The sequence below is a fragment of the Myodes glareolus genome, chromosome 21, assembly GCF_982192425.1.
Source record: "Myodes glareolus chromosome 21, mMyoGla1.1, whole genome shotgun sequence".
Classification (NCBI taxonomy): domain Eukaryota; kingdom Metazoa; phylum Chordata; class Mammalia; order Rodentia; family Cricetidae; genus Myodes; species Myodes glareolus.
This window is the reverse complement of record NC_142046.1, coordinates 19,733,702-19,746,182: the sequence shown is the minus strand read 5'-3', so window position 1 is coordinate 19,746,182 and position 12,481 is coordinate 19,733,702. Positions and strand designations below refer to the sequence as shown.

The 12,481-nt window shown below is 54.5% G+C and overlaps 1 protein-coding gene across 2 annotated transcripts; it reads right to left on the bottom strand.

Moving 5' to 3' along the window:
* Positions 1 to 7,304: 7,304 nt before the first annotated feature.
* Positions 7,305 to 10,966, bottom strand: Tmem250 (transmembrane protein 250). Of its 2 annotated transcripts, none has more exons than XM_048452714.3 (2): positions 10,686 to 10,966; positions 7,305 to 9,426 (listed from the first exon to the last, which is right to left on the bottom strand). In XM_048452714.3, the coding sequence occupies exon 2, from the start codon at positions 9,313 to 9,315 to the stop codon at positions 8,896 to 8,898; it is 420 nt and encodes a 139-aa protein (XP_048308671.1). In that variant the 5' UTR covers positions 9,316 to 9,426; positions 10,686 to 10,966; the 3' UTR covers positions 7,305 to 8,895. The 2 variants fall into 2 exon arrangements, with proteins under 2 accessions (XP_048308671.1, XP_085537651.1); XM_085681525.2 differs by lacking the exon at positions 10,686 to 10,966 and adding an exon at positions 10,551 to 10,669.
* Positions 10,967 to 12,481: the final 1,515 nt, after the last annotated feature.

The window sequence follows — 12,481 nt, the reverse complement described above, 5'->3', positions numbered from 1 at the left end:
TCGGGGTGTGGATGTCTCTTTGGGGGCAGGGACATGTGTGGGCTCCTGGCCAAGAGCGCTTGGATCCCTTCTGCAGGAGAAAACTGGGTGAGTATTTTGGTTTCTTGTCATTGCTGCAGAGCCCGTGACTCCCTCTGCTCAGGAATTAGGGCAGGACGGTTTTGGTTTCTGAATGCTTCCCCTCCATTTAAATTGGATGCTCTAATCTCCTTCCTCTTTTGTCCTAAATTTCCCTCCACTGCTCAGTGCAGCTGCTTCACAGCTGTTGCCTCCGGCTTTGGAGGAGGCTGAGGGTCGAGCTGGTTGCAAGCAGTCATCTTCCAGGAGGGACAACAGAGCCCCAGATAAATCCTGCCCAGAGGGTATGGCACGTTAGGTGTTAACTGCACCCTTTGCTGGCCATAGTGGGGAAGAGCTGGACATATTGTTTTGCAGAAAGAAGTCCAGACAGGGTCAGCAGCTAGGTCTGACACCGTCATTCAGAAAGTGAGCACAGAAGGCCTGTCTCCTGCCAGGCCTGGGGACGCGAGAGACAACAATCCATTCATTTGCTTGCTCACTCATTCATTCAACAATTGGCCACTGAGTTCAAGGCCAGTGCTCAGAGAGCAGGTCTGGCACTCTCTGCAGGGTTACTCCTAGAGACTCTGGCCCACAGGATGCAGCCTAAGGGTAAGGAAGACTCAGGAAATGTGTTTCTGCCACTCAGTTCCTCCTATCCTCCCAGCCTAGTATGGTACCCTGAGGACAACCAAAAAAGTGGGGCCAGCAGGATGGATCTGAAATCCCATCCAGGCCCCCACGGAATGGGGCTGCAGGCTGTGGGATAGCCTTTGGCTCACTTAGGATGCTCCCTACACTGTTTCTCTGCAGCCTGCATCCTTGGTCCTGCCTCCTGCTCCCTCCCCTTATTTCACTGGTCCTGGAGCAGACAGTGGCTAAGTGTGGGAAGGCGTGGAAAGAACACCTGTCTGCCATCTGTTTACCTTAGACCTTGCCTCCGACAGGACTGCCATCTGGCCTTCTAGCCATCAAAACATCTAGAAGGAGTAGAGAACAGCTAAACCGAAATGAGAAACAGAACTGTGAAAAAGGGGCCCGCACGCCCAGCACTCACACTGACACACCTCTGCACCAACAAACACATGACAGGCGCGCACCTGCTGGCAGGGATGGGCGTGGGGTTGAGGTGTCAGCCTGCAGCTGCTGCGGCCGGTGCCACCAGAGATGGTGGTGTTCAGGGGGTGCCTTGTGTATTACAGAGCCAGGAAAACAGACAGGGTTATCACAGCACAATTCGAAAAACACACAAATAATTCATGCTATTATGATGTCATAGAGCTGTAAATAATGAATTTTCACTAATGCTGGGCTTCCTCATTCCCCAGGCAGGCGGTGGGGGCAGAGCAAAGCCTGAAACAGCTAGGACTGGAAGAGACACACGTGGAGCTCCCATACTAGCCTCTTCTAAGTAACAACCGCGTTCCCCACAGAGGCAAGGAGGGAGAGGCCATGCTGGCTGTGCCTACTTGGATAGACTAGAAAGCCCAGCAGGCTGACCATGAAAGTTCCAGGCCCCAGCACACAGCCTAAAGCTACTGGGACTGTCTGGAAAACTAGCTTAAGCTGCCTAGTACTTCACGCTGTACCTTGCTCAGGAACTCTGATGCCGTTCTTCCGGGGGTCCATCCTTGGCTACAAACCTCAGCGTATGATCACACAAGCTCACCACTTTACCTGAGCAGACTGCTTCAGCCTGGTCCCCAGACTGAGGGTGGCCACAGGGCAGGGTGCTACCTGCTTGTCCAGAGGGTAAGGAACCCGCAGGAGTGGCAGGGTGCACAGCCACGCCCCTGATGGTGCTCTCTCCATACATCATTAGCTACCTGGTGGGTCCCATCTCTGGTGCCACCACGGGTGCCACCATCAGAAGCCTGGACTTGATTGATCTCTTCATGAATATTCATGCAGCAGCCGGCAGGACGGTCATTAATATTCCAAGACAGGGGAAGGATTACCTGTCCTCATTTAATGAGTGAGGTCAGTCTGAGGCTTATGACTGCTGTGTCCACCTCTGGGCTTCCAAGCTTGACAGGGTGTCCATCTTGCCCCCACTCCCACCCCGACCCCACACTCCCACAGGTGACCCGAACCATCACAGTTCCTGCCTGCCTAACTGGCCATGCCCCCCTGACCAATCCTGCTCTCTCTTTCAGCCTCTGGCCAGCCTCACCGGACCCTTCCTACCCTTTGTAGCTCCAGCCCAAAGCCCTGGCTCTTTCCCACCCTGCCCGTAATGCTCACCTGCACCCTTAGCCCCATGGTAACAGGATACCAAGGACTGTGTATGGGCTCATCAAGTTTGTTTCCAGGTCTCCTTTTCTCAAGTGACTGGCACAGCTGTGCCCCTAGACCCGGTCAAGGATCCCCACAGACTCCCCTGTCCTGTCCAGGGTCCACAGTTAAGACACAACTCCGGGCTGCAGTAAGACCAGCTACAAGCTAAACTTCCAGAGAAGAGAATACCTGCTTCAGTCTCTCCCTGCTCCGTTCCTTTTCGCACGGGAGCCCCTGGGGCCCCAACCTCTGTCTTGTGCTGGCTAGTCTGTAGCTCGGGATGGGATGCCCCACCACAGCTGGCCCCACCAGAGATGAACAAGAACTCTACCCCAGACCTTGGCTTCTGAGAGACTGGTTGTGTTGCGGGTGTGGTGGGGAAGTAGGGGCTGTTTATTTGGAATGGGATGAGAGTTTCCACAGTACCAGAGGTCCCAAGGCACAGCTCAGCGGCACCACACCCGCGCCTCCCCTCACTGGGCCCGTGGCACCCTCCTATGGCTGCTCTTCCACAGGAGACTGGAAACGCACTGCGGAGGAGGGGGAGCTGGACAGGGAGGGAGGGGTCACCTGGCAGTCTGTGCCCTTCAGTCTGCCACCCATCCCCAGGCGCAGTGCGGGCCACACAACTCTGCCGGAGGCCCCATGTGACACAGCTGCCAACAGGCCCGGGCAAGCTGCCTGGCAGGGCGGGGGAGGGGCACTGGGCCCCGGATCGCTGAATCAGCTGCGCTGGACCATCCAAGCCTAGGCAAGGCTGCTGCTGGGGGGCAGCTGCCTCTTTTGGGAACTGTTGGGGAGGCATGCCAGAATGCTGGGATTTCCGGAAAATGGCCCCTGCTTGCTTCAGTCTGAGACTGTTGCTTCCTGGGAGCTAGTGCCTCTAGGGGAGGGAAGGCTTCTTAGTAGGGCCAGGCAGATGGGGACCCTTCTTCCCGTACAAGACCAAAAACGGAGAAGAGAAAAGCACCCTGGCTGCTGTGGATCTAGCACGTTTCCGTCCCCACAAAACGCTGACTCAGCATGTGAAGGCGCCGCTGGCTCCCTCCCCCTCACTCGCTGGCAGGGACAGGGCCTTCCCAAGGTCAGGGGACGTCAATAACTGTGCAGCTGAGACTGGCAGCACAGGGTTGTGCTCTGGGTTGCCCCTGCCATCCTTGCTGAGTAGGGACCATCTGGCTCCCTTCCTCGCACCACCCTGGGAAGGTCACAGGTCCTGTGTTGGTTTGGGTCTCCACCCAGGACAGCAGGAACTGCTACTTGGCACCGCAGCAGCGAATGGGTCTTGGGGCCCTGCAGCACCTGGCTTCTTATTTCTAGAAATTCCCCAGCCACAAGCCACAAGGCACCCTTCTTGTCGTCACTCGCCCTCTGCTGGCTTCTTGGCTCTGATCCCATTTGTTACTGAGGGAGACTATTTTATATATATATATATATATATATATATATATATATATATATATATATATATATATATATCTCCTCTCCCCAGGATTGTAGGTGACACACAGTTACCCCTTCCCTCTACCTCACATGTGCTAGAAAGAACCCGAGTCATGGGGAGACAGCATTGGCTTCAGCCTTTCCATCTGTATTGCTCACCCCTGGCTGAGCTTTCCTACTGCAGTCTGCTCACCTCCACTCCTCCTTCCTTGACCCTGGCTCCCAACCATCCTGCCCAGGGACCAGCCCCCAAGTCTTCATGGGCACAGTCCTCTCTACTTTGGATGCCCCTTTCTTGTTGGTGTGGGCCAATCATATATTGCCACCCTCCACGCTCTTGTCTCTCAAATTGACATCTGGCCACCTGAGACTGCTGTCCAAGTGCTCTCACTGGGTCCCCTGAGCCAGCTCTAGGCTGGGCAGCCCTGCCAACCTCAGAACAGTCCTAGCAGGTGGCTGAACTCCTGTCCTTCATGCCTCTCCTTTCCCACCACCCACCGGGTAGCCAGCACTCCTTGCCTACGCTTCTTCACAAGGCCAGGTCACAAGGTCAGCCTGAATGCTACCCCCCGTTGTCTTTTTTTACCTCATATGCAGCATGGGCTCAGGGTGGCAGCAGCTGACCAGATGGGTAGCTTTCTCAGTGTTGATCCAGCCACTGAGGACTTCTGTGGGCAAGTACATTGTATTTGTCTGTGCCCAAGGCTGGCCCATGGCGCATCATCACTTCCCCTGTCCTCAGCTCCCCCTGCCCTGCACTACAGCAGCTGGGTAATCCCCCCCTTTTTTGGGGGGGGTTGATTTTTGAGACAGGGTTTCTCTGTAGCTTTGGAGCCTGTCCTGGAACTAACTCTTGTAGTCCAGGCTGGCCTCGAATTCACAGAGATCTGCCTGCCTCTGCCTCCCGAGTAATGGAATTAAGGGCGTGTGCCACCCCTGCCCGGTCATTCCCACTAGCCTTCATAAACCAATCTGCTCGAAACAAGACACTTAGAAAAATTTCAGACCTGGGGAGTAGTCCTAAAGTGTCTCTCCACCCTGCAGAGGCAGAGTTACTACTGGAGTTTCTTGGGTTATGCCCAACAGATGGCTTCAAAATGCTGCCTTATCCAGGACCTGGCTTATGTGTCTGTTGCCAAGAGCAATCACCAGCCTTCCTCAGACAGGTTGCAGCCCCAGATACAGCTCAAAACGTCACTTAGGGCCTCAAGGCCAACACACTCAAAAACAGTGCTAATGTCCAGGTGGTAACGTGGCCCACAGGCCCATACTGCTGAGCAGGGAAGCCAGGAGTTACTTCATAACTCTCAAGTGCCAGGAGGGCTCTTGGTTATCAAGAAGGATTAGCTCAACCAGGATTTTTCAAGGCCTGTGGCACACTAGGAGGCCACGGCTTCCAGATCCTAGAGCAGGTTAATACCTCTATTGTACCAACCACTGGCCCTTGGGTACCTGTGATCTTAGTAGTCATATTCCCCATGCTCAGTGGCCCAGCAGCCCAACAGAGAAGTGATGACGGTGTCCTTTCAACTTGATTTCTTGTTCTCCCCAGCAAAGGGACAATGGGGAACACTCCAGGGCTTAGGGTGAGTCTAAGTGAAAGCCACTTGTCTATTACAAGTTCAGCTCTGGGTTCCATCCTCAGCACTGTAACACCAACCAACCAACCGCTCCGGATCCACAGAAAACAAAGCAGGCCCAGGAAGTTCCTGGAAAATATGTGTGTCTCCTCTGGTTCATGAGTGACTTGGGGGGCCACTGTCACTGCATAGCTGCCCTCACCACACGTATCAGTAAAGCGTACTGAGCCCAGCTTTGGATTCTTGGATAAGTGTACCTGGGCGGCCATCCCAGGACTATCTCTCAACATGACTTTCCCTGGTCTAGAAGCTCCATCCATACCAAGCCTCAGCCCTGGTCTATGAAACTAAGCTCCCCCTCCTCAGGTCCTGAGCTGACTTGGACAAAGGAATTGCAATTTACTTTTATTTAAAAACTACAACTGGGTAGGTGTGGTGGTGCATGCCCTTAATCCCAGCACTTGAGAGGCAGAGGCAAGCACATCTCTATGAGTTCCAGGCCAGCCTGGTCTACAAAGCTGGTTCCAGAACAGCAGCCAAGGCTGCTACACAGAGAAACACCATCTTGAAAACACACACACACACACACACACAAACACACACAGAGACTACCGCCGCCACCACCAAACAACCAAACAAAACCCCCTAAAACTCTGGTGTGGACTTGCTGTTGACTCCCTACTTCCAGCACTCAGGAGGCAGAGGCAGGTGGATCTCTGACTTCGCGATTCAGCCTGGTTTACACAAGCCCAGCACATAGTTAGGCAACCGGCCCCCTCATTTTTCGTTTTTTTTTTTTTTTAAACAGGGTTTCTTTCTATGTAGTCTTGGCTGTCTTGGAACTAGTTATGTAAACCAGGCTGGCCTTGAATTCAGACATCTGCCTGCCTCTGCCTCCTGAGTGTTAAAATCAAAGGTGTTTGCTTCCCTTGCCTGGCTGAGACCCTATCTCAACAAACAAACAAACAAACAAAAAACCAAATCACCCAAACAAGATTCGAGGCTGGAGAGATGGCCCTTTAGTAAGAGTACTAACTGTTCTTCCAGAGGTGCTGGATTTCTTCCCAGCACCACACAGGGGCTCACAACCAACCAATTCCAGAGTGATCTGTTGCCCTCTTCTGGCCTCTGCAGATACCAGGTCACTCATGATATACATACATGCATGCAGGAAAAACACTTGTAGACATAAAACAAACAACCACACACAAACCTAAGCCCCAAGCATGACTTGTGACTCATGCTGATAATCACAGAATTGAGATAATCACAGCATTGGGAGTTCAAGGCCAGCCTGTACAAGTTAGCGAGACCCTACTCCCTACCTCAAAATTCCTAGTAACTACTGGAAGGGTGCTTCAGCAGTTGAGAGCACTGGCCATTCTTCCAGAGGATCCCATTTTTGATCTCCAGAACTTATATGGTGGCTCACAACTGTCTAATCCCAGTCCGACGGACTATATTACTTTCTTCTGGCCTCCAAGGGTACCAGACATACATGCAGGCTATACAACATGCATGTGGAATTTAAAAAAAAAACAACCCAGTAACATCCTACAAACACAGCTAAAAGAGAAAACTTGGGTTTCCTGCTCCTCCCAGCATCTAGACATTACATCTCTAAGTGTGCAAGGCACCCACAGGCTTTCCCTTCCTCTCTGGAAAGCAACAGAAATCCAGCCCTCATTTTTATTGAACAACTCAACTCTAGGCTCTTGGCAGGCCAGCTGACATGGTAGAATTACTGTTTTGAGAATTCTACATTTAACATTAAACTCAGACATTTTCAGAACTCAATCCTGCAGGGAATGATTTCTCTGACACCCTAGACTACATTCTTTGAGAAGGAAGAGATTTCGGGCTTCAGTGTCTCAGAGCACTTGCCCAGCATGTACGGGGTGGGAGGGCACCAGCAAAGCAAAACAAAAGCAATCATGCCATCAACACATTAAAAAAATAGGTTTAATGCAGGTGATTCATCTCATAAAGAATTTAACAGGCACTCAGGACACTGGGCAGCCGGGTGTGCAATGGGTGACAAGGTCCTGTCATCTTTTCCCACCACCAGCCCTCGGACACACCCACCGTCACCCAGCAAATGGGGCTTCAGGCTGCTCTGAGGAACATGAGCTAATTAACGAAGAACAAAGCTGCTTTGGGGGAAGTGTTATTTAGTGCAAACAATTCTCTGCAGCAAGCAAGCAGCGGGGGTCCACTGGGAAGGTACCTCACCTGCCGTCTGGGGAGGCAGACGACTTCCTCCGCGAGCCCTCCCGCTAGAACAATGGGCACAGTTGGCTACAAGTTAAAGAGCGAGGTGGACAGTCCTGCATCTTTGCTTTCCCTGTTTGGGCTTCTTCAAGTTTCTCTTCAATGGAACACAGCTGGTTTTCCTGGCAAGGTCACGACAAAGGAGCCGTCCCCATACCCAGGGTGTGGGGTGACAATTAGGGGTGAAGCACGTGTTGGCAGGATCTGCTCAGGGTCCTGCTCCTGCAGTTACTACTCAAAGAAAGCACTTTACTTGCCACTCAGGCCCCTGTCACCAGTGGGAGCCACAACCCACTCCTGACAGAGGCCAAAGGTAGTCAGGCGTTCCCTTCCTTTTTATCTCACAAACCAGGCCTGACAGCCATGTGGGGAAGGTGCAGCTAGCTCGTCCAGGCTGCCCGCTGGGCCGGTAAATGCCACCGAGGAGGCACAATCTGTTTGCTCCTCCTGTTTTCCACAGGTTTAGCCAAGCCTTTTGGAGGCTACTGGAGGCTTCCATCCCGCAGAGACAGTCACAGCTCCTCCCAGTGCTAAGTGGGAGTGGCCTCCCTAGGTTCCTTCAGTGTGTGCAGCTCCAGCATGGCATGACACAGACCTGCCCAGAGTACGGACCAGTCCCTGCTCTGGAGTCCAAGCCTTTGGTGTCTGTGCTCTCTTGTATTAGGGAAGGGTCAATGCCATATATGGGGTCCTGCTATGCAAACCAAGGTGACCCTAAGACCTGCCTTGGGGTTCAAGATGGACAGTCACCTGGACAGCAAAGAGTGCTCCATGGGCTTAGGATTCAAGCAGCTCAGAAGGGGGCACAACTAGTGGCAGTAGCAGGTCTGCCTGGATAGCCAGACTGGGTCCCTGAGGCTAGCGCCAGGAACAGGGCACATAAAGGGGCTGTGCAGCCCAGAGGCACCCTTGTGTGTCCCACTGGTTGAGCTGGATAGTGAGGATGTCACACAGAAGATCTCAAGGTGCACAAAGGACAGACGGGCCACCCACTGGTCAACCTGAAAATGTACAGGCAACCAGAGGCGAGAAGCTAAGAGGGATGTCACGTTTGGGAAACTGCACAGGAAGGGTAGCGCAGAAGCCACCAGGGAGATGCGGTGTCCCCATCACAGAGTAGTCTCAGCCCTTTTCGCTCCTCAGTGGGAGTGTGTGCTTCAGGCCTTACCTTTGGGATGGGGCAAAAAGAGGCCCCTACCAGCCCCACCCTTCAAGGAAAGAAACATGGTACAGCACAATCAAGAGCCCCATGGAGGCTGGGTCCTCACATGTCCACAAAGACCATGAAGCACCAGCCCAGACCCCCAACTAGCAGCATGGTCACATGGATGCCGTAGATGAGCAGCTCGTTCATGAGGCGGAAGTCCACCCGCCTCCGCCCCAGCAGCAGCAGCAGCACCGACAGCTTGAGCTGGAAGCGCAGCAGCACGCGGACACCCAGGTACTGCAGGCAGAAGAGCCCGGCCAGAGCGCCCCAGAGGGCTGCTGTGAAGAGGCTGCAGCTGAAGTAGAGCAGGAAGCGGATAAAGCCGTAGAGCCAGCGGGTCTTGACGTACACATCGAAGTTGTTGTACTTGGTGCGGGCCAAGTGAGAGGTCCTCACTGGCCCGCAGGCTGCATGCAGGCAGGTGGTGTGCGGGCCGTGGAAGGAGCGCACCCGCCGCGGGATGGGCATGACCGGCATTGGGCCCGGGCGGCAGGGCTAGTTTGCAGTGGGAGTGCAGCGTCCAGATGGCTGGCATAGGTGTCATCAGCACCTAGGAGCCCTCAGCCGAGCCTTGGGAGAGGTGTCGGCCTGCAGGGAGAGGTACAAGGAGATTGCAAGATCAGACTTCAGCATGGGTGTCCCTGCAAACCAGTTGCACCCTAAGCTTGTCCCCTTAATCTCTTCACAAACCCATACTTGTGCAAAGCAAAAGTACTGCTCTAACTCACAGCCCTGGGGAAAGGAAGCAATAGTAATTATGTCATTCTCTTAGCAGTTGCCAAGGGAGGGCCCCCTCTAAGGGCCATCAGTGATAGGGGACAGGAGGAGTCTAGCTAAGTCAACTCCTTATAGTTCCTTGAAGACCCCATGCACTACTCTGCTTGCTGCATTCCATGGCCCATTACTCTCCAGGACTTCTGTGGTGACTTATCTAGCAACAAGCTCCTTCAAGGACACCCCCCATGCAAAAACACAACGGGACTGAAGGCAGAGTGTCCACATTGCCAGACCCTAAGGTCACCTGCTGGACCTGAACTCTAGTAGTATTTTGGCAAGTTACCTCACCTCCCATCGCTCTGCTCTGTAAATGGAGGCATCAAGACCTCTTTCCCGGGGGCTGCCTATACACGGAAGCATTGCTGGCTTCTCTAGGCTGGGCATAGGGCCAGAGTACTCCAAACTGGGTCACAAAGAGAGGGGAAATGGCATGTGGTTCTGTTTCACCAAGGAAATGTCATTTGCAGCTGCCTACGTTAATTTGTGGATGGGGAAAAAATAAAGTTCAGACTATACGATATTAGAGAGTAAAAGTTGGTAACAGGACAAGGAAACATCGCCAACAGGCTTTTGCGAGTTCGACTCCAGACCAGCTTCCTCCGCCGCCGCAGGTCCTGAGCAAAAGGCCGCCAGTGCAGCTGTGGCCGAGGCTCAGTGGGAAGAAACCTGTCACGAGCCCGGGGGCTTTAGCTACTATGTTTTACCCAGCTAGACGGGGAAATGGCCCTCATTCGGGTGTGTCACTGGACACCGCGTAGTAAGGGTTTGCATTCTGCAGCAGGTGTACTCGGGTGGAGGTGCGTGCACTCCAGCGCCTCCCAGCCCGCCCTGGGGCGGCCCGGCACCATGGCACGCGTCTCCGCGCACGGGACCCCGGAGCAAGAGGCTCCGTTCTCCAGGGCCCGACAACCCAGCTCTAGAGACGCGGCCCTTACAAGCCCGAAGGTTACGCGCGACCCCGGCCCTCTTCCCGCGTCCTCTGCAGGCGCCACTTCCGGTGTCGGGGCGCCGTTGCCGTGGAGACGGCCTTTGGGTCCACGGTCGGTCCCCGCCCGTCCTCGGCCGCTCACCCGGTGCCCTCTCCGCGGCGGTGCCGGTGTCCGGAACCATGCGGCAGGCCGACGGCGCTGGGGACCGGGCCCGCGGGCGAGCCTGTGCCCCGGGGTCGCGATGCCGGGGCGGGCTCATGCCGCCGAAGATGGGGTCGCGTCGCGCGGCCCTTCAATCGCCCCCGGCTGGTGCCGGCCCGGAGGGGTGGGCGCGCCCGGGCCGGGCCGGAGGCATTTGTCCCAGCGTGGGAGCCGTAGCGTCGTCCCTCGGCGGCCACCGTAGCGCGATCCTCACGCCCCCTCCGCCTGCGCCGACACCGTGGAGCCTCGCAGCGCTCGCCTCGGGCCCGCGCGGAGCGTCCGGGAACTCGACGTTGTTCGAGGGTGCGCGCCCGCGTGCGCGCGCCCAGAACCGTCTATGACGTCATGGCCTGCGGCCGCAGCCGGAGGCATGACCTATCCTGCGCAGGCGCAGATGGGGATCTAAGGGCGCTCCGGCGGGGTCGACTCTGTGTTGGTGCGCGTGCGCAATAGTGGGCGGGGCGTCCCCGCTCGAGTGGGAGCCGGCAGTCTTTTTTCGTGTGATGCTCTCAGGAGCTTAGTGCTCCCATGTGCCAATGGGCGCACGCAGAGAGCAGAGACGGTTGCAGATGAGGCAAGCGATCGCGGGTTTTAGGGGTACCCTCTGTGGAGCAAAGGGGTCCTGAAAGCTTCAGCAAAAAAGAGTGAGGCTGGTGTTCCACCGGTCTAAATGACCTTGCCTGGTTCCTACAAGTAGGTGTCGGTGTCAAGAGTTTGAACTAAAAGTTGATGTGGTGTGCACTTGGTGTTAGGGTGTGAAAGGAAGCATGGGTCAAGCCATCATCCCACGGAGGACCAAAAAGTGGCTGGCCCTTCACGGTCGTTCGACATTGACCCTCCTGCTTACCAGATGCAGGCTCCCCAGGGAAGGAAAACAACCCAAGCCAGGCGGTTCTTGGGCTGGGCTGGGCTGGGCGCAGGCCTTTTGCAGGAAGGAGAAGGTCAGCTAAAAATCGACTTGGGGTTGACTACACATTTGCACTGCACGGGGGGGTGCTTGGAGGTCTCAGCCCACTCGGAACCAAGAGCTGCTGTAACCTGTGGCATGTGCACACCCCGCCTCTACCACCCACAAAAGAATAAATAAATGTAAAAAAAAAATAAGTAAATGTACCATGCGTCATGACATGCACCTTTAATTCCAGCATTTAGGAGGCAGAGGCGGCAGAATTCTACACCAGCCAGGCCTACATAGCCAGAACATATCAAACGAGCATCTTGGTTCAGTGAAATGGTTTAGTGGATAAATGCATTTGCCACCAAACCGACGATCTTAGTACCATCCTTAGTACCCACATAATGAAGGAGAAGATGGATTCTCTCAGGTTGCCCTCTGACTTTCTTTTTCATTTCTCTCTCTCTCTCTCTCTCTCTCTCTCTCTCTTTCTCAATGGTTTTTCGAGACAGGGTCTCTCTGTGGCTTTGGAGCCTATCCTGGAACTAGTTCTTGTAGACCAGGCTGGCCTGAACTCACAGACACCCGCCTGCCTCTTCCTCCTAAATTCTGGGATTAAAGGCATGGGCCACCACTGCCCCGCTGCCCTGTGACTTTCATACTTTCACCCCCACACATTCACACACACACATACACACACACTTTTTTTTTTTTGTCTTGGGAACTGAATAGATGGCTCAGTTAAGAGCACTTGATGCTTTTACAGAGGACCTGGGTTCAGTTTCCAGCACCCACAGGGTGGCTCACATTCTGTAGCTCCAGTTTCAGAGAATCCTGCACT